Here is a 23,886-nt window from a genome sequence, read left to right as displayed (position 1 = left end):
ATCTGGAATTTTCAAATATGTTCATAGATTTACTCTTTTCAACTATATATATATATATTTTTAAATGTGACAGCATGGGAGCGAAATAGGGTTTGTAATGTAAACCATGCTTCATTAATTATATATATAACACGGGGCTTTAATTGATCTGGCCCCTGGCAAAAGAACAGCTGAAACCGAGCCTTCATCAATAGTCCAACCCAAAGAAAATATATTTTAAGTTCTATCAATGTGTGAAGTTATGAATTCTAAATGTTTTCCTATAAGATGAATACACCATTGCATTTCTACACTACTGCATATTTTAAGTTTTTGAGTTACATTAATATTATTCCAGACCTCTAATTTAGCATGATAAATCTTGCCTTAATTTCATATAAATAGGATCGGTTATGTGAATTTTTTTTCTAAAATTTTTTACATCACATGTCATTTCACCTATTAAATATAACTTTTTAAAATCGTTCTTAGTAATTTCATCTTGTTTGATTTTTGAAAGTTCTTCCTCTATCTTTTATCCTTTATTGCAACTAATCTTCTCATTTAATCGGTATTAGATCTCCGGGAGATGAGATGTTACAAATTTTTATAAAAGCAAAACCACGAAAATAATATCCATTGGTAAAATATAGAATTCAATGACACAGTTGTAACTAAGTGGTCCTTACCAAAAGTGGGAAAGGGTTGTCATTAGGGTTTTACTATTACTAGCTAGTTCAGTTCCTCCCATTAATGGCCAAGTTAGTAGTTATCTTGTAAGTTTCATAAATAATTGAGAGAACAATGAATACTATAGTATTTTTTATTAAAGTTTTTATCCGACTTTGTTCATTGTATACCCGTGAGTTCTTCCACTTTCCTCATCCTTTAACTCCATTTTCACGTAACACAGGGCATAGGGCCCCAAGTTTTTTTTTGTATGTGATGGTTAACACTGGTGAGTTTGCTTAGGAAAATCACACGTGGCCTCTCAATTTTTATCAGGATTCTATTTATGGTTATTATTCTTAAGGTTGCAAAATAAAATTACATATGGATATGGTCCCTTCAAAGCACAGTGAACGTATTCCGTCCTATTTTTGAAAGCATGTCCACTATTGTTAGAATTAGAGCGGAGTGAGGATTTTAATTTGGGAGCTGTTTGTATTTTGAAAGTTATTACACCCATTGAGTTTCATACAATTACATTAATAAATTTAAATAAGAAGAAGAGAAATAAAAAGAATAAGAAGAGAAAAGTAAGAACAAGATAAATAAAAGAGAATAAGAAGAGAAAAGAAAGTTATACACTCGACACATTCTACATAACCAACAAAAAGAAGAATTTTAAGAAGTATAATAAATAAATAAATAAAAAAGGAAGAAGGAAAAGAAAGGAAAAGGAAAAAAAAAAAAAAATTAGAGAACTTTCGAGAAAAAAATAGTTTATTTTAAGAAGGGAAATTTATATATATATATACACACACACACAAATAAAAATTTAAGGCCAAAGCTATTTGTAAGGAATTAAAGGCAATAGTTTAGTAGTACTTCTCTAATCCTCATCTGTTCATCAACATATCAGTGGCCTAATAGTATCAGACCCTTACTTTCCAAAGGAAGGTCAGAGGTAAAATCCTCACCTGTTCAAATCCCCACACGGACAAGTGAATGTGTGAGTATATTTTTTTTGCCGACTTAAAAAAAGAGTAAAAAATTTGAAAACTTTTTAAAGTTAATTAACTTAACAATTTTAACACCCGTATATATAATAAAAAAAGAAAATTAAAAATATTCTTACTCTTAAAATATTTTTCCAGCCTAGAGTTTCTTTCTTACGGGGCATTACTTAGGGCATGTTTGTTGGTATTTTTATTTTTGTCGGGTATTGTAGCAGTAAATAGTGAAGAAAACATATTTGGTAGGAAAAAAAATGTTTTGTGAATAGTGGCGAAAAATTGAAATAATAATTTGGTATTTTTACATATTTTAACACTATAACAACGAATACTGTAGCCATAATTAATTTTTTTTTTTTAATTTATAAAAAGCTCTTAAATGACATTTTTAAACTAATCATTATAGTTTTCAAACTAGCAACACTTTTTTCACCAAATATGTTTTCATATTTTTGTTTTCAAAAATCTAACAACAAATGAACGTTACCAAAAATGTTTCCGATTACTATTCAAAACACTTTACAACAAAATACTTATTTTGTTTCGAGTTAAAAACAAAACGCAAACCAAAGACATTAGCGGCATAGTTGGGAGCATTCAACTTCTCAAACTAAATTTCACCCCTTACAAACATTATACACACATACATTAAACTTAAATTTCAAGATCGCATTGCATTGCAATATTGCAAAATAATCAAGAGACTTGAGAAATATATATATAAATGTATATTCTCAAAGCAACAGTGGGTGAATCGAGACGTCTGTTTAATACGAAGAGATCCGATACACAAATCAATGGCTGATGATTGATATCACTAAGTGATGGCGTCTCACTGGATGGTAGTAATAAGTTTCTAAGTCACAAAGAGGGGGAGCGAGAGCGAATTCGAGAGCGGGAGCACGAAAATCATAAGATTAAGTTAAAAATAGTGAGAATGGGAGCAAGAGCGGCTAAGGAGTATGAAAGTGACAGCGCGCTTGAAGTGTGAAAACGACACCCATTGAGAATGATTGTGTGATCTAATTAATAACCACCATTGATGGGTGTACTGGACCTCTTCAATAAGGACTTTCCCAATACGGCAGATGATGCAATGCAATGCAAGTCCCTGTTTCATGCCTTTAAAATGTGCAGCTGTTTGATGGTTTGTTGAAGCTACTGGTACCATGAGTTGCTAGATTTTTTTGATAATTAAACATCTATTTAATTTTTGTTGAAAGTGCTCGTACTATGAGTCGATCCATTTTCTGAGAATTAAACATTTATTTAATTATTATTATATCACATTACTCGTTTGGTCCCCCAATGAATCATACAGAGGCACAAAAGGTAAGGTTATTATTAGTTCATTACTGATTCTATGGATTTATGGTTAAGGATCCGTTTTCACACACACACACACACAAACCACATAGTACTATGCCTTCTTGATGAATGAGGTATTATATAAAATAGTTAAAAGTCTGGATAAATGTAGTCAAAATTTAACCAATAGATTTTTTCCCAGCACATGCATGATGGTAGTATGAATCACACTGTGATATATAGTGATACGTTTTTCCGTATGAATTTAAGAGTACCTCCACAATAAGCTGAATTGTACGTATAAAAAGTTAGTTGTCTGCATTGATAATTTAAATCTCCACTCCGGCCCACCTTCTACAATCGGACCATCCGTATAATTTTCGTACCAAGTTGGTGCTCATCAATTCCATGGCCACCCATCTTGACCATCAATCACCATGGTAGCGTTGTAAGTTGTAACTGTATTTCAGAATTAATAACATGTGTTGTTCTAAAATGTGTTATTTCAATTGGGAAAAGCTTGGACCAGAGAGAGCGATGAGGAAGAAAAGAAAGAAAATGCTGTCATGGGAATGTTTGGTTGAGTGAGGAACACGAGCAATTCACAATCACCATTTTTTTTTTTTTTTTAGGGCAAGAATAACAGGAGTTGGTGGTTAACTCCCAGACACGGGGTGCTATCCAACCATTCAAGCAACACAAAACTTGCACAATGATCACATTTTGAATGAATAGAGAAATACCCATTTAATCATTAGATAAAAATATTTTATAAACTGTGACAATCCAATGCAACAAATACATGGAATGACAAATACATGTAGCAACAATTAGTTGCCAATTCATTTTTTTCTCAATAGTGGTTTGCAAAACAGAATTTAACAGAACATTTTTGGAAAATGTTACCATGACCCCACCCTGTCCCTTTCTTCTTGCTTCACATTCCCAAGCTCCACAAGCAGAGTCAATAAAGCCTCACACATTTCACAGGCATCAGGTTGACTGGGATCCTTCTTCCATGAGGAGTAAACCATCCAAGAATGGTCGAGTTTTGCATCCGGTCTCACGATGACTGAGCCGGGCACTTCAGCATCGCGACATGTCACCAGTCCATCACTCTTCTCACCATACCTTAATTGCAGGTGGAGTGCGCACACAGCCATGACTGCAGAAACAGGAATTACCACAGGCACCTTACGCCCTGCCTGGACGGCTTCTTCGGACTCGTCACCACCAAATCTGGGAAAGGGGAGCCAGGGAAGTTCTGCATGTGCTATATGGGACATTGTGGCAAGGACACCTGGTGCCACACTCGCTTCAGAGTGGAATGAGATAATGGGAATGTCCTGGGGGAGCCTGTGCTTCATTATGAATTCCTTCCGTTTCTCATATGTGAGATCTTCCAATGCTCGTATATCACCCTACAGTTCAATTTCTTAAACAACATTAATGAGAACCCAAAGAAAAAAAGAAAAGAGGGAGGAGAGAAGGGGGGGGTGGTTTGGTGGGTTGGGAAAGAAGAAAATGGTAGAATTGATTAAAGCTTTTAACTCAAGTAAAATCTCTTCTACTTCCCTATGGAAGGTTGAAGGTTCAAGTCCCCATTGGGGTACGTGTGTGCATGCTCGCTTACATGACCAAAAAAAAAATAGAATCAGTGAATCCGATAAAGTTGGGATGTTATTACTCTTTTCATACCAAAAAAAAAAAAAAATCTATACTGAAATAAATACAGTTCCAAAAGCAGGAACCAGGTCACAAAACAGTATAGAAAGGGAAAGCAAGAAAGGAAGCCCAGAAATTATATGGGATGCTGAATCAGCAAGACATGGAATCATATAAAAAAAAATCCTAGAGGGAAACCAATCGAGAAATTCTGGCAAAAAGATTAGGAAGCATTAGAAAAAGATGTATGAAACCAAAACTCAAAGGAAGTAGCAAAACAAATAGTAAACTATATTATACCAAACATTAACATATAATGAAACATGAAAAACACCAAATAAGAATTGGTGAAACTTCTTCCTTCAAAGATTCAAAAACAGTAAAAACTGCCAAAAGCTTTCCCTTGCACCTTCCAACAATCCTTACAGGTTTCCCTTGCACCTTCTCAATGTTTTGTGTGCACTCCAGTTGTGTCTTTATAATTGAGGATCCATAAAAAATTAAATACTCAGCTTTCCAAGTTATAGATAGTTTAATAAGAAAGATAACCAATGATATATTTTTTTTGATAAGTACAATACTTGATCATCGACTCAAAGTGAATTCATAATATTTGTTGGGTGATATATTAGTGGTTCCTGACAAGATGAGTGGGTCATAAAAGTAGGAAACCAGCCTCGACATTCAACAAGAAACATGCATAGGGTCATTCACACATTAGAAGACCATGCCGTTCAAAAAGATGATACTTGAGTTCCATGAGGTGACCTTATAGGCCCCAGAGGCATGCGTGGTCGCGATTGCAGTATGATATATGAGCATTAGTAGTCTAATAGCTTTTTGAAACCTATATAAAAAATATATATAACTATATATATAAAGCATCTTTTTGTTATTAATGTCGATGCCGGTTTAAGTAAGATTGGCACAGAAAATATTTTGATTATAACTTTCCAATGTCAAAATTAGTTCTCCTTGTGCTGTCCTTGAAATTTTTGCATATCCAAATTAAATTCAAGTGATTTCCTTTAATCTACAGGAGCTGTCAGATACCCTATGTGCATATTGCAACTTGCCCAAAACTAAAACAACCCATAAAAACTGATTCTAGACCTTAGGCAAAGGAGGGCACTACCTTAATTAGCCTGCATATCAACAGTTCCATGATTCTCCGGGTTTCCTTGTCAGCAATCTGCCCTTCACGAAGAATATCAGAAGCTAAAGGTGTGCCACCATATGGGCTCTGCACCAGTGCCAGTCCAGCAACTTTGTCTTTCAAGTCACACCAATAAATTGACAACGCAGCAGCAGCATCCACCCCACCCTTGCTGTGCCCTAGCAGCATCACACGTTTGCCAGATCCCCAAAATAGCTCCTCGATGTAATGCTTCAGTTCCAACGCATTGTGCTCCACAGATGCCTTCACACAAAGTACTAGGATTCAAGAAAAGATAATATGACAATTGTAAAGGAAAGAAAATAATCATATTTGAAGAAAAATCACAAACACGCTTAATATTCTCGGGTAGGAATTAACTTTTGTTGTTCCCTGTAAAAAATTTGTCTAGAATCATGAAGAAAATTTTCTTTATACCTCGCTGTGGATTTTTGCAATATGGCAAGCTAGACCCATTTTTGAGAAAAATCTCTTAGTGCTCACGAAATACAAGGGCCCATGATTGCTAAATAGACCTAGAAAATGACAGCAAAGATAACGTGTAAGTGGGCAAAAGGAAAAAAACTCAAATGTCAGGAGTCGGAACTGAAACTTTTATACCTGGAATGAGAAGATAGACAAATGAATTGGGGAGTGTGTGCTCTCCATTCCTGACAAGCAAATATTAGCAAAATACTCAGATACATACATGCTATAAATTGATGACTGCGAATAAGGGATTTCATTATGTAAACAACTTTTAAAAAGGAACAATACTCAAGTGCTTAGCATTCACATAGATCAGAACTGACAATAGATTTTTTAGATTCTACTAGAACAAATTTGAAAATGATTATGTTATCCAATAATGCATGCACTTGAATAAAGTCTCTAGCAATGCTCCTTCCTTCACCACCGCTCCCCCTCCCCTTCCCCTATTAAAAAATAAAAAAAAAACTCGCTTTTCTGAAGGTAGAACTCGAATATTATAATCCTTGTGTTACGTTATTATTTCAAAATTAATGAAGTATCCGTTTTAAATGCTATATGTTACAGAAGAACACCATTTGATCCTAGAAAATCAAAGATACATATTAAAAATATAATATTTAACTGCGTCCCCAGTTTTCCTCGGTACGGAATTTTGATAAATCCAACACGTAGACATAAACCCACACCTAAAACTTGTTTTTGAGTCCGTATAACATAATGCATGAGATTTATAGTCTAAAACTTCAAACTAAAGCATTACTTATTCCAACTATCTAACTTAAGAGGCCAATTTTTGGACCACTTACTTTTCTTCAATGGCACGCTAATCCAAAAAGAAGCCGATGTCACTGAAATAGAATCTTAGGTTTCTCAGAGTGCCAGACTAATGGAGTGTAGAGCTCAAATTGTCCTAATGCACATGCAATTAGAATACATCTGCTGTCCATTTTCAAGGTTTCTCATATTATGATGAGTTTTTTTTTTTTTTTTTTTTTCCTAAAGTTCATTCAAAACACCACTGACTAACATCAACAGAAGACAAATTTTCACCATCTCTGGTTGAATAACTGTTCCATGACATCTTGCCACAGAACTAAACTCATCTGCATAAATTTCCAACAATTGACGAGAATAAAATAAATTGATCAGTACTAAGTTCACTTTGAAGGAAGACTTCAGTAGCTCCATAAAAGTTCAAATAATTCCAGGAAAAAAAAAAACCCACATCATGATCATAACCAACACGATAAATCACATAATTCAATCGGAAATCATAATGGATCAATTTAAATCTGACACCTTATGCCTTGTAGCAGATCCAGAAATCGAGCTGAACCATCCTCCACGGGAGCCATTCCTGGAGTATGTTGCAGCCATCCAATATCATTAGAAGACCCATTCAAAGTTTTCTGCACTCGGGATATAACACTGAATTGGCCAAAACGAGTATCAATGTAATGAGAAGTCAAACCAAGTGATACACATAAAAGCTTAGAGCCTATAAGATCTATTTTTTAAAAGCATTCCTTTACCTACGAACTTGGACTTGTGCATATCTTACATAGCAGAATGAGAATCTCCAAGAAGCCAATCCCAGCCTCCAAGCAAGTCTAAGACCAAATAATGGGAGCATCAACCTACAAGCATATCAACCAACTGCAAAATAAATTAAGATAATAATGACTAATAGAATAGTAAATAGGATATATGCCAAGTTTCCAATCAACATACATGTGTATAGAAATTTCAAATTATAAGAAGTATAAGAGAGCTGCAACACCGCATAACCATTACATTATTCAGTATTCACTACTGTATGTTCATCGGTTACACATTTGAGACCCAAATGATTGACACAAGGTTGATTAATTGAACAAGATATAATAAAAAAAGAACAAAAAAGTCAGAAGCTTATCCATAATTCAAGTTATTTAAGAATATAATTACTGGCATACTACAAAGATTTCAGACATAAATAAGCCGCAAGTATCAAAGCTGGAATCATGTCAATGTAAGCATTGCAGTCATCATAACTTAGCAAAACAGAGAAGATCAATGGAAGAGGTATTGATACCCTTTAAAAATGAAGGAAACACCCCGGTATCTGTAATTCTTTTCTACAATTTCATATCTTGAATTTGCAGGTAATTTTTTCTTAAGACCTGATGCTCTTCTTTCAGGGAGTCCATGGCTATTATAAGGACCCGAAGAAGACGAACAACCATCAGAGACAAATCTACAATTGCTGCAACTTGAAGATCTCGGATAATGTCCAGAGGAAACGGCCACTTCTTCAAAGCAACTATTGGCATCTTTATAGACAAGATCCTCTGCAGTAATATTGAGCCCAAATGCAGCCATTACATTCCAAAATATTAATTGCAAATGAATTTCAGTGGATGGCTATAGAAGCCACTTGAATAGACACATTAACATTTTCATAATTATTGATGTATATATAAATATCACCCACAGCATTAGTAACATTAAAATTGCAAAAAGAACTCACCAATGAAGTGGATGAATCGATGGCTTATATAAGAAGTCAATGTCAAGAGACGGGTAAAAATGTCATCCACTGATGAGCAAAAAGCATGATATTTAGAAAGAATACTTCCATCCCTCACAGAATCACAGCAGACCTGATAAGAGGCCTACATTAGGCCTGTAAAACCAAGCTTTCAAATTAAACTGAAATTACTAAATATAAAATTTTCTTTATTCTCTCTCTTTTTTTCTTTTTCTTTTTTTTTTTTTTTTGTTGGGGATGGGGCGTAATGTATTACATAAAGTGACTTATCAAAAAAGAAAGTTTCACAGCGAATACTCATCCCTTTGAATTTAAGACCCTCATGACCCTAACTTTTTCAACTTGATGTTACTTGAATGACAAAAAGTGAAATTTAAGATAGCATGATTGAAATCATCAAAAGAAAACTCAAAATTTGCAATGAGATATGTACATATATAATATCTAATACTCACTGTTGAATTGACAACAGAAATTTCATCATTCATGTACAAGTTTGCCATTAATCCTTCCATGTCTGAAAAAATGTAACAATTTTATCAATTAAAAAAAATAAATAAATAAAAGAAAAAAGACTTGAACTTAAAAAAGCAACATGTCATGCCCAACATGGAGGCTACGCCACGCAGGCAACAAGCGCTGAGAAGGACTCTGTACAGTAAAGTTAGGTTTTAGAGTCTTCCAAAAGATTGTTGAGTGTTGGAAAGAGATTCTAAAATATTGAAGAATGTTGGAGAATTTGTAGGATGTGGTAGAGAGAATATTCTAAAGGAGTAGAGAGTTTTGTACAGTGTAAATATACCGGACATTTATGTACAATGTTGTGCAGAGTAGACATGAGGCTTATATAGGGTGACTTTGAAAGAGTGAGTTGTAAGCAATACGCTGAGAGTGACCCAAACGAGTATAGTAACGGGCGAGAGCCACTACAAGTGCAATTCTTTCCTTCTAGAGCCGTCACATATAGAGGGATTTTAAATATAGAGGGATGTTTAGGCCGTCACAAAAACAGATAAATTAGAATGGGATACTATAATCTAATTCCAAACTTTCTATAAGATACCAAAAAAATTAGAATGGAATAAGATAATATAATTCTAAATTTTCTATAAGATACCGTTCAAAGCATTCCTGCGTGTATAAATTAAAATTTTGAGTAGGATCACAACTGTATAAATATCTACATACGTCTACATGCGTTCCTCCATTATAAAACCTAATTCAAGAACAACCACACTTATATTCTAAGAAAAACAAAATTAAACATTAAAATAAAAGAGAAATAACTCAATAGCTTGATTTATTTTATCAATCAAAGAAAAAACAATATCCTTTTTTGTTAAAAAAAAAACAATATCCTTGTTAACGAAGAAACGGAATTTTAGAAAGAATTTCAACGGTATGCTGAAATTCAATCTTTAGAAATTTATACAAGTTCAATCCAGGAGAATTTTGGTATTTAAAAATCCTCAAAACCTAACTTCAAGGCTGGGGGATTTTCACAAGCAAAAACAACACCATCTCATGATTTGATACCAAGAAAACCACTTCCATTTCCACATTCCAAATAGAATTTCAAATCAAAGCACAATACCAGATTCCCAGATAAGAAACGAAATCAATATTCCAAAAAAACATAACAATTTAAAACTATTCTTTCACCAAATTGATTCAGAAAGAAAAAAACAAATAATTCCGAAGAAGAAAGTACCTAAACAAACGCCCAGATTGCAGAGACCAAATAGAAATTGCAGAATAGAAGTCCAACAAGAAAAGGGATACTGAAATCTGCAAAACCAAAAGAAAAAAAAAATTGTAGTACTTCGGAATCAAAGCAAACCCAGATTTTATAGAAGAAGAATAAAGGAAAATCTGCATACGCCCATTCCCATAAAGTATGAAATGTGTAAATATTATTATTTGTATTATAAATATTTATATATACACATATTTTCAAATACTAACTAGCAACTGAATGAAAAAGATGTACATCGAATGGGAATGGAGCAAATGAAACCGATCTGGACGAACCAATTGATCATGATCGTTATCTATACCTGTTACTCTGGCCCACCTCAGCCCATTTCGACAAATACAAAATTAAACAAATGGGTTTTCGAAATTTGCAATCTTTTGAAAAAGCCCTCCAAGAATTGGCTATAAATTGAAGTATATATATATTTTTTTCAGCTCTTTTTTTTTTTTTGAAAGGTAAAACAATTAAATTGGTTAAAGAAGCAGAGGAAAAAAAACTAAAGTTAAAAGAAGATTTGAAAATTTACTATTTTTTTTTAGAAAAGGAGTAATTTAACTGACACACTAAAGTCTATAGATTCAGTGAAAACCAGAAATTGAGCCCTAAAAGCAGTGAATGGTGCTGGGTAAAACCGACACAAGGTTGGAGCTTTAGAAGTACACGCGTTGCTTTAGTGATGAATGCTTGGACAGTCAGCAGATTGTGGTTAGTGGGACCCACTAAAGCTGTCAATAGAACTGCGTCATTAGATTGCATGGATTGCTTTACTTGCTGAAAAGGAACACGTGGCATGTTTGGGACCTTGGATAATTTTGTGTTGTGTGTACTACAAGAGAACATAGATCATAGGTATGACTTTCAAGTTTTCGTTGCTATTATCAATGCTTAAAATGAGACACTCAAGCCTTTTCGTTATATTTCATCAATGAGACGTTCAAGCTTTTGTCAGTGAAAAAAGAAAAAAGTTCAAGGATTTTCCAGAATTTTTTTTTTTTTTCTCTCCTGACGGGAACCTACCAGGTAAATCTTGAGTTGCTGACTCTGGTTCTACATTATAAACAACAAGTTAAGTTGAAGATAATAATGAAGGTAGTTAAGCTTGAACTTTGGACTTTTGAATGTCCGGGCCAACATCTTACCAACACAACCAAACCCCGGAACCCAGAATGTTGGTTTTGTTTTGCCTTATCTACTGTTTTTTTGTTTTTGTCCTCAATGTCTAAAACCAAACTAACCCAATTTTGAACTGAATAATAACTGGATCAGAGTATAATTTTATGTTTGATTAAGAATTAAGAAAACAAAAAATTGTTAGCATTGGGGGATTAGCCCAATGACCTCTCCTCCTTCAAAGTGGGAAGTGAGCAGTTGAATAAAAAATTATTTTTAAAAATGTATAAAGACAACTTAGATTTTTGTACAATTTTTTAAAATTTCAGTTAATATCAGAACCGCTTACCAGCGAAAATTTACTGATTTAGCTATTTAACTTTGGTTGGAAGGGACTGGACCCTGCCAAAATCTTGATTTGAGTGCCATATATTCACCTTGGCAAAAGAAAAAGAAAGAAACAAAGTTGAGGGTGCAAGTCTTGATATAGTATGCGTGTGAGTATACTTACATACAAAAAATAAATAAAAAAAACATAATAATGCTGACACGACATTTGTCTCCATTGAATCAGATAAGATTGACACCATGGACATGCATCCAATGGGAAAAGAGTGTGGGCTCTTCCTCGTGATAAACTCATTCAAATTTTAGTTGCAACTTGAAAGCCTGAAGAGAAAATAAAACCATTTTGACATTCTGAGCCTTGCTGACTAGTTAAGTAACATCACAAATTTTCCATTTTAAACAAGAGAAAGACCTTACATTCCTTCAAAAGAAAGAGAAATACAAGGTACATGTACAGAGAACTCTTTACAATAGGCATTCCAACCACGATAGACTCAAAAGTTTAAGCAAACGCACACCCCCACAAGATTTAACCCTAGTAGGACTCGGACACTCAACCTCTTCAAAGTTGTGAATTTCTGTCTCGATCAACTTCCACACTTTCACATTGTTCTCTTCAATGTATATCATCGATCTACATTCTTATCTAAGTTTTATCTGGAAAACTCTATTGTACCAAATTGAATGGAGGGTCATGTGAAAGAGATCATACTTCATGGGTTTGGCATGCCAGAGAAAGTGCTGCTGAACCTTCCTCACTGCCAGTTGCATCTCAAGATACTTCTTTTCTGATACCGAAAGGAGAATGTCTTTCAAGTTGGGAATATCTTTCTCCGCCATAATTATTGAAAATGCCCCCCAATCCAAGACGTCAAAAAACGGTGGCACAAAATTGTCAGAGATGATCACAGGAACACACTCATAAAATATGGCTTCAACCACCCGTGGGCTGTTGACCTCATAACCCTTAGGGCAGAGGCAGTACTTGCTGCTCTTCATGTGGTGGATGTAATTCATCTTGCTTGCTACACCGGGAGGCATAGGACCGAAAATCTTCATGTCAGGGTCTTTGTTCTCCCAGTACTTGAGCAAGATTGGACGTAAATATCCATGCATGTTGCCAGCATAGAAGGCAAGAATATGTCGTTCAGAAGGTGGTTTTCCTCCAAGATCTCGAAGAGGATTTCTTGCAGAACGGACGTAGGTTTCTGGAAGGGACACATCCCTCCCTATTTTGAAGCCTGCAGTTACATCAGCATTGCAGAGGGCTTTCATGCACCTTTCCATATGGTGTCTTGTCTCGTATGGAGCCTACAACAATCCAATGCATCAGAATAGACATGCCAAAACTGTATTCCGATTTATGCACTCGTAGGAAACTAACTTTAAAGTGTGGAGAAGGCAGCAAATTTCCAGTCTTTAGCAGAAATATGAAGGGGACTTGTTACCTTACAAGGGTGTTATTTAGACATTTTAACCGGAGTTTAGAAAACGAATTACTACATTTTCCCTGCTACACTAAATTGACTCTCAAGTAACTTCAGTCACATTATAGTGTATTGTCATGGCGTAACATCATGAGACTCGGGATGAAGTAACATGCAACTGAACTAATAAAACATTTGAATACCTTAACATAATGATATGCTTCATTATAATTCAAGTAAAGGCCAAAGAAATAAATGTTATTTGGAAGCATACCCAGTCATGGCATGCAACAAGAAAATGATCTGCTCCACCGGTTCTATTAAAGAAGGGATATTTTGCTGAAATCTTGTCCGTGTAGTTCTTCAAATATTGGCGTAGGTTTGTCCGATTGTGAGAATTACGTACATACAGAGTGTACTGTAGACTTCGTGAACTAAATGGCATATAGAACAGGTGTGCCTTCCGAGGGTCTTTAACAACAAAACGTTTGTTTCCCTCCATCAGTTTCATAAACCATCCTTCAGATGCATATAAGCCCTTGAGCATTGGCTGATGAAAGATTGGTTTTTCTCCTTCCTTGTAGATGTATACCTTGAGAATGCGTTCCATGAGTTTATAGCTCCTGTTAATGCAACCAAAATGGAAGTTAAAGATGAAACTCCTTCACCAAAGGAGAAACACTACTAGAAGTAATTGTTCAAATTGCTGTAACACATTTCTAGGTGCATATATAAAAGCATAGATTGAAATAACATCAGCTTAATAACATTACTTAATCTGAAAGGGAAACACGACGACGAAACAATCTGTTGCAGGAAATGTATGTTTGTTCTTTACGCTGAATATAAAAGTAGCAAAATATTCACATCAATGTCCATTACTGATTGCATTGAATTTATAACCTTTTTTTTTTTTTTTTTTTTTTTTTTTTTTAACAAAAACATTCAGATCCACAGCTTAACTACTAACATGCATATCAATAAGAGTCTGATGCCCCGAGTGAAATGACTTCATGAGATGATGCCAGAATAATTGAAATCAAAAGGACAATGGCAAGAGTAAATTATATATGCTAACGTACCAATATCAATGGATCAGGAAAGTTTGACATCCATATCATACCCAATATTCAAACATATAACTAGAGAAACATTACTTAGATGAGTTGCAGTAAGTCAATAACACACAGATGTTTTCCGAGGCACAAGTAAGCCGACTGTTGAAAGGCTGGAATATACATTTGGAGAATTTCCTGGTTCCTGATGATCATTCATAGTTCACAAGACCTCTGAAAAGTGTCACTGCATATATGTGTAATACATGCATCTTCAGTGCAATAAATTATATGACAAACAGAAACGAATCAAGCATGACAAAACTATTTGTATCTAAGTTGACACACCAAGATCTGAAATCAGATTATTGAAGTCAAAGTAAGTGTTTCCCAAACAAAATTTGATCAAGAACACACAAGGATCTGAAAATCATGATACACCAACAACTGATCTAAGGCTTATATGTCAGTTTAGCAGTTAAAAAATGTTTCTCCTTCTGTTTATACTTCTAATTTTTTGTTCCTTTTCTTCTCATTAATGGCGTAAAAGACGTTATTATCACACTAATTCATCAAACCAAAGCAGAAAGCTCAAAAATAGTTAACAATAGTAAAAACCTTCTTGAATGCAGAAGCCTGTGAATGATTACTACTTTCAAAATGAATTATACTCCTTTAAAACTGAAATAGGCTAACCTTTTAAACATGGAAACATTTCGAAAGAGAGGAGCATAAATTTCTCTATCATTCTTTGAAATAGAAGTGCTCTGAATCTGTAACTTTGCAGATAAAATTTCCTGATCACGTACTGAGGACCATCGCGGTCTCTGCATTCCAACTCAAAAATGGTTAAAATAGTTTCCTTACAAAAAACACACAGTTCAAGCACATAGAGAGATTTATTTATTTCTTACAAAAGTATTCATACCATTGCACGTGAAGAAGCACGATGCCGAACTAATAAACGTTCCATGTCATATATTGATGTGATTGATTTTGGTGGCATATTACACCTCATCTCCTTCTTCACACGATTATTCAGCATTGCAGAATCATTGTTTGAATTAGCAAGATCACTTTGCAACAGCATGTGACTTTCATCCTTCAGATGTAGCTTTATATGTTCTCCAACTGTAGATTTGTTTGGTGCCTTGGAACTAATAGGGGTGCTTAAATCAGACACAGGTTTTTTCAGAAATGTGTCGTTAATTGAGGAATCTACTGGGAGAGATCCAACAAGAGGGGAATCTGTGCCAGTGCCAATGGCCAAAACTTTATCTTGCATCATACTTGTGTCTGCTTCTAGAATATTGTCTGTCGAAGCTGCATCGCGTGGCTCAACGATTGACTGCACATAAAAAGCATGCCTAGTTTTATGATCCTTTTCCAATGATGTAGAACTATGCTTCCCATTTTTGGCATTCTCCTGTGCAAAACTTTCATCCATAGCTATAGATATTACAGATGGAAGATCATTGTCTAAACTCTCATCTTCAACATGTTCGGGATCAGCTTCAAGGATTTCTCCATTGTCTAAATTCTCATCTTCAACATGTTCGGGATCAGCTTCAAGGATTTCTTCATCTAGTGGAAGATCATTCTCTATTGATTCATCATCATTCCCTATTTCTCCAGCCACATTAGAATTTTCAGCCTCTTTACCCGTACCAACAAACAGATTAGTATCGGTCAACCCCGGAGCATTAACAAGAACAGACTTACTAACCATCACAGAATTAACAGGTCTAAATAAAAAGTTCCCCTTCCCACTGTTTGGAAGCTGAACTTCAGGCAATAGAGACAGAAGAGCATTTTCATATGGAATCAATAGCGACTGACACAAAAAGTGAGTCATAGCCACCAAAGCCAACACAAAAAGCCATCTCCTTTTCTCGATTTGACATAGCTTTTGAAATTGAATTGAGTAGTCCATACTAGAATTGCATTAACCAACCATGTATTGCAGAATTTAGTAGACGGTTAAAGAAATAGAAATTCTTCCACTTTGTTCAATCCTGTATAATTAGGAAGAAAATTTAAAAGATGTGATTAAATGAACCCAAGCAAGCACTTAATTTAGTAAAATAAGCATGCAAAAGTAACAAAAATTCTTGCGGAGACATTTTAAACTAAAAACAAACTGAGGCATCGGTTCTGAGGTCAGTTCAAGCTCCCCAAATTCAAGAGAGAACATCATAAAGTGTTCTCATTAGGTACAGTATGCAATTGCAATTGTGTTTGGTAGTTGTTTATTTGGTTTTTAGAGCAAAAATTCAAAGAAAGAGTACTTGTAGTGCTAAGCAGATGATACTTGGATTTAGCACTCAACACCAAATTTCAGCTTAAAGAACCCTAATTCAACTACATAAGAAGTGATAGTGGAAACAGAGAAGCATCCGATCACTCCAGATGTATTTCAGTGTGTGATTATTGACTTATAAAAGCCTGTGCATGTGTGTGTGTATATATAGAGAGAAACATGCTATGAGCAATATTATGTACAGAAAAGAAAATGAAAATACAAAAAATGAAAGGTAATTTTTACAACAGCTTAATCTTCAATTGGTGAAACAAAACTTACTGAATCGGTACTTAATTGAAGCACAGCCTACTATTCTTGATCTTCAAACTAACAAAACCATTCCAAATCACAACAATTTTAAGATACAGAAAATTCTAGATGATCCAAATCTTCTTCACAACAAAATTGAGGCTTATACGCATATATAAATACATACATTTCTCTGTAAATTATATATATATAGAGAGAGAGAGAGAGAGAGTGAGCAAAAGCTACCTTGCAGAAACAAGATGAAGCAGATGCAAGGATGAACTATCAATTACTGGAACTGGGTGAGTTCTAAGCACTCCATCATTTTCAGATTCAGTAACAAAAAATGAAATGATTTGATATTGGAATGATACAAGATTAATTTATTTTCATTTTTCTTAAATAAATAAGAAAATCTCATACCAATCGGATTTTTAATTCGAATAATATAAATAAAAGGAGTACTGTATTACTAAAATATAGAAAATAATTGTTTACTTAATTTAATTAATTTCTGTGTTTGAATGCCAAAGGCTTCTTCAATATATGTCTGTTTCACTGTTGCTATTCTGCTCCGAAGAGGAAAGGACAAGAGAACCACCACCCTGCGTCGTAGTCGTAAGGTGCTACACGTCGTCGTTTACTGATTGTCCTCGTCGAATACCCCTGAAACTCGAGGAATTCACTGTACTGCCACTGTGTCTCACGCATATCTAAAAAACAGCAATTATTGTGTCAGAATATAGGTTCCAGCAAGACTTTATACTAATGTTTTGGATCGTCTATGAAGAAGCTCATGCTTAGTTTGGTGTGACTCCACCGACAACATGCATCCCAAAGGGCCAAACCCGAAGACCATTTTAAATACGGAGTAACGCACTATCACGGTTCACTCAGTACAATAACTATGAAGTCTTCTGATAAATTATTAATTATTTAATAAAAAATAATATGTTATTATCTTTTAAATACAACTTAGTTAGATTACATTGAAACTCTTAAAACATAATCTCGTAAATATTTCTTTCTTTTCAATTCATTCCCAATCAAGTTGTATTCGGAGAATGAGTCAACAATTGAAGTCGAAAGACCTATCACTTTTCTTATTTAATATATTGAACAAATTTTTCAAAACCTCCAATACTATCAAAAAATGATCATAAAACTCCAACCAGTGTTAAAGCTATGTAAAATGACTAAATTACTCTTATTATATTACTTTTTATTTAAAAAATCAAAAAATTATATTTTTAAAATTACAATATTATCTTTAGTACAAAAATCATATTTTTGAAATTACAATTAGCCTGCACAAATTTCACTCCTCTCTCTCTCTAGCACGGCAACCATGGATAACCTTACATTACAGAAGATATAAATATTGGGCCCCACGTTAGCCTCTTTAATCCAACATATCTTTTCCTCTCCAGGTGACGTGGATGGCTTCCTCCTCGGCCGCGTCACCCACATCACTCCCTCCTCCTTCTCCAACGACCCCGCCACCGTCGCCGACCAATCCACCACCTCCTCCTTCTATGACTCCCCCCAAATCCTTCGTCACCTCTTCTCTCTCCTCCAAAATCCAATTTTCTTTCCAAATCGAGACTCCCCAAAATCCTACACTCTCTCCCCATGCATTTTCCTCCTCCTCACGACGCAGTTTCAAGATCAACTGATCCACACACATGAATAACGTGCATACTAGTTCCGGTTATCCACCGGCTCGTTTGAAAATTCCCCTAAAAAACATATAATTTTGCTTCTCTTCAGTGTGCACACAACCAGGCCAATCACAAATGTAGAGACAATCCCCTCTGAATCGACTCAATCAAGAGAGAAAGAGGAGGTTTGAGAGAGAGAATAGTCAGTGGCGAATCAAGAAAAGGAACCGCCGGAGTCGAAACAATAATGGGTCTCGCCGCCGGCGGTTGGTGGTCGGCGGTCTAGAGAAATAGAGAGAACTCCGGTGCGCAAGAACTAAACCGACAGAGGAAAACAGAATGCCGGCGATCAGAGCCTAAGACTTCGACAACCGACATCGGACCGAGAAAAGACTGAATTGAGATCGATGCCAGCGATTGAGACCCAATCGACGAGCAAGGTAGAACGGTGATGATAGTTGACAGTGGGGAAACGGAAGGTGGTGAATTAGTAAAGTTGGAAGAATTGATTTGGACTCCATGAATTTGTGCTTTGACCTCCATTATCCCATTTTTTAGGAATAATCCATTTTTTATAATTAGCAATGTATCAAAAATACAAGGACACGTGCCAAAAATAAATACAATTAAGTAAGGCAGCTTACGTGCAAAAAATAAGTACAATTATGGTCGGGTATTTTCGAAATAACACATTTAAATATATATATCACTTATTTGGCACATGTGACACCAAAGGTATTTTTGTCACAAAAGTCAATTTGGCAAAGCAATTATTAACGTTGTTATGTTTGTTTGGGATTTTTAAAACTCGTTAGGGTTTTATGATCATTTTTTGATAGTATTGGAGGTTTTAATAAATTTGTCCTAATATATTTTTCAAACTATATCTAGTTAATTTTACCGACACATCCTCAGATTTAGCCAAATGTCACATTGAAATAATTTTTGAAAATAACTATCACTCAACCTGCAAACGTTTGTTTCGTCTTTCAGAACTTTGATGTTATATAAAATGACTTAAATACCATTTGACTTTGTCAGAAGAGTTCTCAAACCTTAAAAAAATCTGAAAAGACTAAAATAACCCTACATACTTTACAAATTTACAATTATATATTTATATATGAATATAAATATACAGTAATGTGTATATGTATATAGATCAAAGCTTATATATATATATATATATATAGATACTATTCTCTATATCATGTATATGAATATGATAGATATAGTGCTTTGATTACAAAATAACTTTCAGTGAGACTTCTTTGATTGAGAGAAGAGAGGTCAGGTCTGTGAAGTGAGCTTGGCTTCATAAGCCAAGGACTGGAATCAAATTTTATCTCCACCAAGTGCACAATTACAGCGGGGTTGTCTGTGCCCTAAATAACTTGTGCAATTAATTCCCAAATTTAATCTCCACCAAGTGCATAATTACCTTGCAGATGATAAGTGTAACAATAGCAAAGTTGAAGTCTTTAAGAAGGAGAGACCCATATATGTGTATATATTTGGAGAGGAGATATATATATATATATATATATATATATATAGAGAGAGAGAGAGAGAGAGAGAGAGAGAGAGAGAGTTTGTAAATCAATTGTTCAAAGTTCAAATCCATCACCACCACCACACCTCAATCACCGCTCACCGGCGAACCTCTCTTCTCCGGCGAAGCACCACTTCCACCTCTTAACCCGCAACTTTGTTATCAATCTATACTTAATATATTATTATTATTATTATTATCATCAAATCTACGGACTACAGAGGGGGAGAGTGAATTTTAGAGAGAAAAACAAATAAGGGCAATTATGTCTTTTAATTTTGTTGATATTTTGAATTAAACTAAATTTAAAAAATAAGGGTAAAAATGACTTTTCACAAGTTTTTAATCGCGTTAGTGACCGAAAAACAAAATTGGACCTAAATGATAGTAATTTTTAAAGTTATTTTAATGAGATATTTGACTAAACTTGATAGGGTGTAAATGAAATTAACCACATTTAAATATGATTATTTATAGGTTCTAGCATTAAATATTTTTATTTGAGGATTTAAATTCTGAAAAGGGGTGATATTTGCACTCCAAAAATGTATTATAAAACTCCATTCATTATTTTATTAAATTAAAATGACAAAATAAATCCTAATCAAACTTTTTTAGAGCAACTCCTTCAGTCACTTTTTTGGCAAAAGTGGCCCAATTTTTGAAGATGCAATGCTCCAATGACATATGGGAAAAGTGAGTCCCATAAAGAGGCTCTTGTTCCCGGTCGCCAAAAACCAAGATTGGGTTGGCGATTTGCGGGCCTGCCATGCGGGCCGCGTCAATTTTCTTTTTCTTTTTTAATTTATGGCCAAAACAGTGTTTTAGCCCAGAATAGTGTTTGGTAAGGCATGTTTGGCTGAAAAAAAAAAAGAGGAAAAAATCAGTTTTTTGGCTGATTTTGGTCTGTTTTTTTTTTTTCCTCAAAATAATTGAATCAAAGAGCCGTTAAGGCACTGTTTGGCTGATACAAACAATGCCTTAAGAGTTTTTTTGGGGAAAAAAAGTTTTAAAAAAAAATAGATAAAAGCGTTTTTTTTTTTTTTTTTAAATTGCTTTTTAAATATTCCTACTAACATATAGCTGTTTTAGGCACTTTTTGGCTGACCCAAACAGTGCCTTAACACAAAAACCTATTTTTTGAAAAAAAAAATTTTAAAAAATAATTATATACATATTAAAAAAAAAAAAAAAAACCTTTCGTTGTTTAGTTCAAATATGATTTTTTTATTACAAAAAAATATGTCTTTGTTTTCACTATAAATTAATAAATAAAATTATATTAATTAAGATGTCATACATATTGGCTAAATAATTTAATCAACAAACAATTTAATTATTTATTTCAAAATAAAACATTACACAATAAATATTGCATTACATAAACTTCATAACAATTTAAAAATAAAATAATAAAACATAAATTAAACACGTGCTTCACTAAAGCGGTTCCATAAATTTTCAATTAAATCTTTCTTTAACCGCATATTTGTCTCTTTATTGCGAATTTGGACTTGGCGAGAGTAGATGTGTGCCGCTAAGACTGATAGATTTTGAATTAAAGTGGGAATCGAGATTGTCTCCTCCGGTGGCGGAGTCTATCTTCCAACATTGGCATGGCGCTCATTTTCAATGATAATGTTGTGAAGGATGATGCACGTTTTCATTATAAGACATAAGTCCCCTTTATCCCAAAAATACATCGGTCCGTGCGTTATTGCCCACTTGTTCTGCAAGATCCCAAAAGCTCGTTCCACATCATTCCTACAGGCTCCTGTCTCTGAGCAAAAAAATTTGCCCACTTAGGGTATATACCATTAGATAAGTAATACCCCATTGTATGGTAATGGCCATTCACAATGAAATTGACCGGAAGAATTTGGCCAGTAACGATACTGTAGAATACCGGAGAATAATCCGGCACATTAATATCATTGTTTGAACCAGGCATTCCAAAGAATGCATGCCAGATCCACAAATCTTTTGAGGTAACTGCCTCCAATATGAGCGTAGGCGTATGAGAGTGTCCTTTGTACGTGCCATGTCATACCACCAAACAATTCTTCCACTCCAAGTGCATACAGTCGATAGAACCAAGCATACCCGGGAATCCTCTCTCCTCCCCTTCGTGAAGTAGTCGTGCTATGTTAGCTTCGTTGGGTGGGCGCATGTACTCTTCCCCATACACACCAATAACAGCCTTACAAAATGTCATCAGGGCTTTAATAGTAGTACTCTCACCGATTTTAATATACTTGTCACAATGATCGACTGCACAACCATATACGAGTTTGCATATTGCAATTGTCATCTTTTGTATAGAAGACAACCCCAAACGACCTGTTGCATCCCTTTTTTGGATAAAGGAGTTGTCATAAGCTTTAACATCATTCATTATACAAAGAAATAGTTCTCGTCGCATCCTGAATCGTCTGTGAAAGTACTCCGGTTGATATATGCAATTCTCATCAAAGTAGTCTTTCATTAGTTGACGGTGACTTCTCTCTCGATCACGATGAATTTATTGCCTCTTACGTGGTTTAAAAACTTGCTCTACTATCTCTGGCTTCATTGAATTCAAAATCTCACGAAAGACGTCTTGATTACGTTGAATCATCGAGTCAATAACGTTATCTGATGAAGAGGATGATAAAGAAGATGATGAAGAATTAGAGCCTAACAAAGGAAAAAATCGTGATGAGGAAGCCATTGGAATTTTGAGATTGAAAGAGATGTAAATTGATATTTTGTTAGAATAAGTTGAGATGAATGTAATAATGATAGGATGAACAAATAGTTGTTTATATAACATGAAAAATATAGCCGTTAGGAAAAGTTAAAAAATAAATTTTATTTTAAATTTTAAAAATATTAAAATATTAATATTTTTGGAGAGCGAAAATACACCATTGGAGTACATCTGATAGCCAAAATTTGGAGATTCTAAAACACTGATGTGGCTAAGGGAAATGTTGACGTGGTTATGGGAAAATGCTGATGTGGCAAATTTGGAGAGCCTGAATTCGGAGAGTCCATCGGAGATGCCCTTAGACTATATCTCTCTTTTTCCTAAAAAATCATTCTTTCAATTTCTCACCCTAAAGCTTCCTTTCTTTCATAACTCCTCGCATTTTCTATTTTTCACCAAACCCTAACATTGTTTTCAAATTTCCTTTTTTTTTTTTTGGGTAAATAAACTTTATTAATCAGAAAATGGAAAACAAAGAAAAAAACGCGAGGCTAAAGGCCAAACAAAGAGATTTATATCCTTTGATTTCAAATGGAAGATTTTCCATGTAGATACAACCATTGATCAAATGTTATTGTCAATCCAAACAAATCAATTTATTTTTCTCTCAAAGTTTTAAGACTGATAGTTTTTTTATTTTATTTTATTTTATTTTATGGGGATGATGCCAATTTCATAACAAACTCGAATCTTTTTATTTTTATGTGATTGGTGACTTCGTATTTGTCTTTCGTATAAGTATTAACAATTGAAAAAATATTAACAAATCATATGAATAAAAATAAAGTTGATTTTACATTAGACTCTGTTTATTTGGATGTAAAATATTTTTTAATTTTTTGGTGTTTGGTTATCGTAAATATTATAC

The 23,886-nt window shown here is 34.4% G+C and overlaps 4 protein-coding genes across 4 annotated transcripts; 1 reads left to right on the top strand and 3 right to left on the bottom strand.

Annotated features, from left to right (window-relative positions):
* Positions 1-3,687: 3,687 nt before the first annotated feature.
* LOC132280087 (uncharacterized) lies at positions 3,688-10,875 on the bottom strand. The gene is made up of 11 exons (XM_059782205.1): positions 10,800-10,875; positions 10,521-10,597; positions 9,265-9,326; positions 8,789-8,921; positions 8,354-8,609; positions 7,812-7,916; positions 7,579-7,707; positions 6,409-6,458; positions 6,226-6,323; positions 5,767-6,051; positions 3,688-4,387 (listed from the first exon to the last, which is right to left on the bottom strand). Exons 3-11 carry the CDS (start codon positions 9,322-9,324, stop codon positions 3,869-3,871), a joined length of 1,635 nt encoding a protein of 544 aa, XP_059638188.1. The 5' UTR covers positions 9,325-9,326; positions 10,521-10,597; positions 10,800-10,875; the 3' UTR covers positions 3,688-3,868.
* A 1,832-nt stretch (positions 10,876-12,707) lies between these two features.
* On the top strand, positions 12,708-12,948 carry LOC132280086 (uncharacterized). Its single transcript, XM_059782204.1, is given in 2 exon segments — positions 12,708-12,830; positions 12,832-12,948. Coding segments are annotated over 2 exon segments (240 nt in total).
* Positions 12,949-12,990: 42 nt separating this feature from the next.
* LOC132278115 (uncharacterized) lies at positions 12,991-18,743 on the bottom strand. The gene is made up of 7 exons (XM_059779935.1): positions 18,492-18,743; positions 17,701-17,769; positions 15,434-16,339; positions 15,202-15,332; positions 13,725-14,073; positions 13,108-13,334; positions 12,991-13,048 (listed from the first exon to the last, which is right to left on the bottom strand). The coding sequence occupies exons 1-7, from the start codon at positions 18,741-18,743 to the stop codon at positions 12,991-12,993; spliced, it is 1,992 nt and encodes a 663-aa protein (XP_059635918.1).
* Positions 18,744-21,983: 3,240 nt separating this feature from the next.
* On the bottom strand, positions 21,984-22,664 carry LOC132278114 (uncharacterized). Its single transcript, XM_059779934.1, has 2 exons — positions 22,352-22,664; positions 21,984-22,261 (listed from the first exon to the last, which is right to left on the bottom strand). The coding sequence occupies exons 1-2, from the start codon at positions 22,662-22,664 to the stop codon at positions 21,984-21,986; spliced, it is 591 nt and encodes a 196-aa protein (XP_059635917.1).
* Positions 22,665-23,886: the final 1,222 nt, after the last annotated feature.

Source organism: Cornus florida, unplaced genomic scaffold, assembly GCF_030987335.1.
Source record: "Cornus florida cultivar Cherokee Brave unplaced genomic scaffold, ASM3098733v1 CherokeeBrave_3.0.0_Hap2_Chr10, whole genome shotgun sequence".
NCBI classification, from domain to species: Eukaryota; Viridiplantae; Streptophyta; class Magnoliopsida; order Cornales; family Cornaceae; genus Cornus; species Cornus florida.
This window is presented reverse-complemented; position numbering and strand designations above follow the sequence as displayed.

Coding starts and splice junctions, on each gene's coding strand:
- LOC132278115 (XM_059779935.1), bottom strand. CDS start 18,743: ATGTGTGTGGATCAGTTGATCTTGAAACTGCGTCGTGAGGAGGAGGAA. Junction 16,340..17,700: donor GTATTCGACGAGGACAATCA/GTAAACGACGAC, acceptor TTTTTGTGTCAG/TCGCTATTGATTCCATATGA. Junction 13,049..13,107: donor TTACGTCCAATCTTGCTCAA/GTACTGGGAGAA, acceptor CTCCCGGTGTAG/CAAGCAAGATGAATTACATC.
- LOC132278114 (XM_059779934.1), bottom strand. CDS start 22,664: ATGAATGATGTTAAAGCTTATGACAACTCCTTTATCCAAAAAAGGGAT. Junction 22,262..22,351: donor TATGCTTGGTTCTATCGACT/GTATGCACTTGG, acceptor TATTGGAGGCAG/TTACCTCAAAAGATTTGTGG.
- LOC132280087 (XM_059782205.1), bottom strand. CDS start 9,324: ATGGAAGGATTAATGGCAAACTTGTACATGAATGATGAAATTTCTGTT. Junction 7,708..7,811: donor GCACAAGTCCAAGTTCGTAG/GTAAAGGAATGC, acceptor TGGCCAATTCAG/TGTTATATCCCGAGTGCAGA. Junction 6,459..7,578: donor GATCTGCTACAAGGCATAAG/GTGTCAGATTTA, acceptor TTTGCTTGTCAG/GAATGGAGAGCACACACTCC.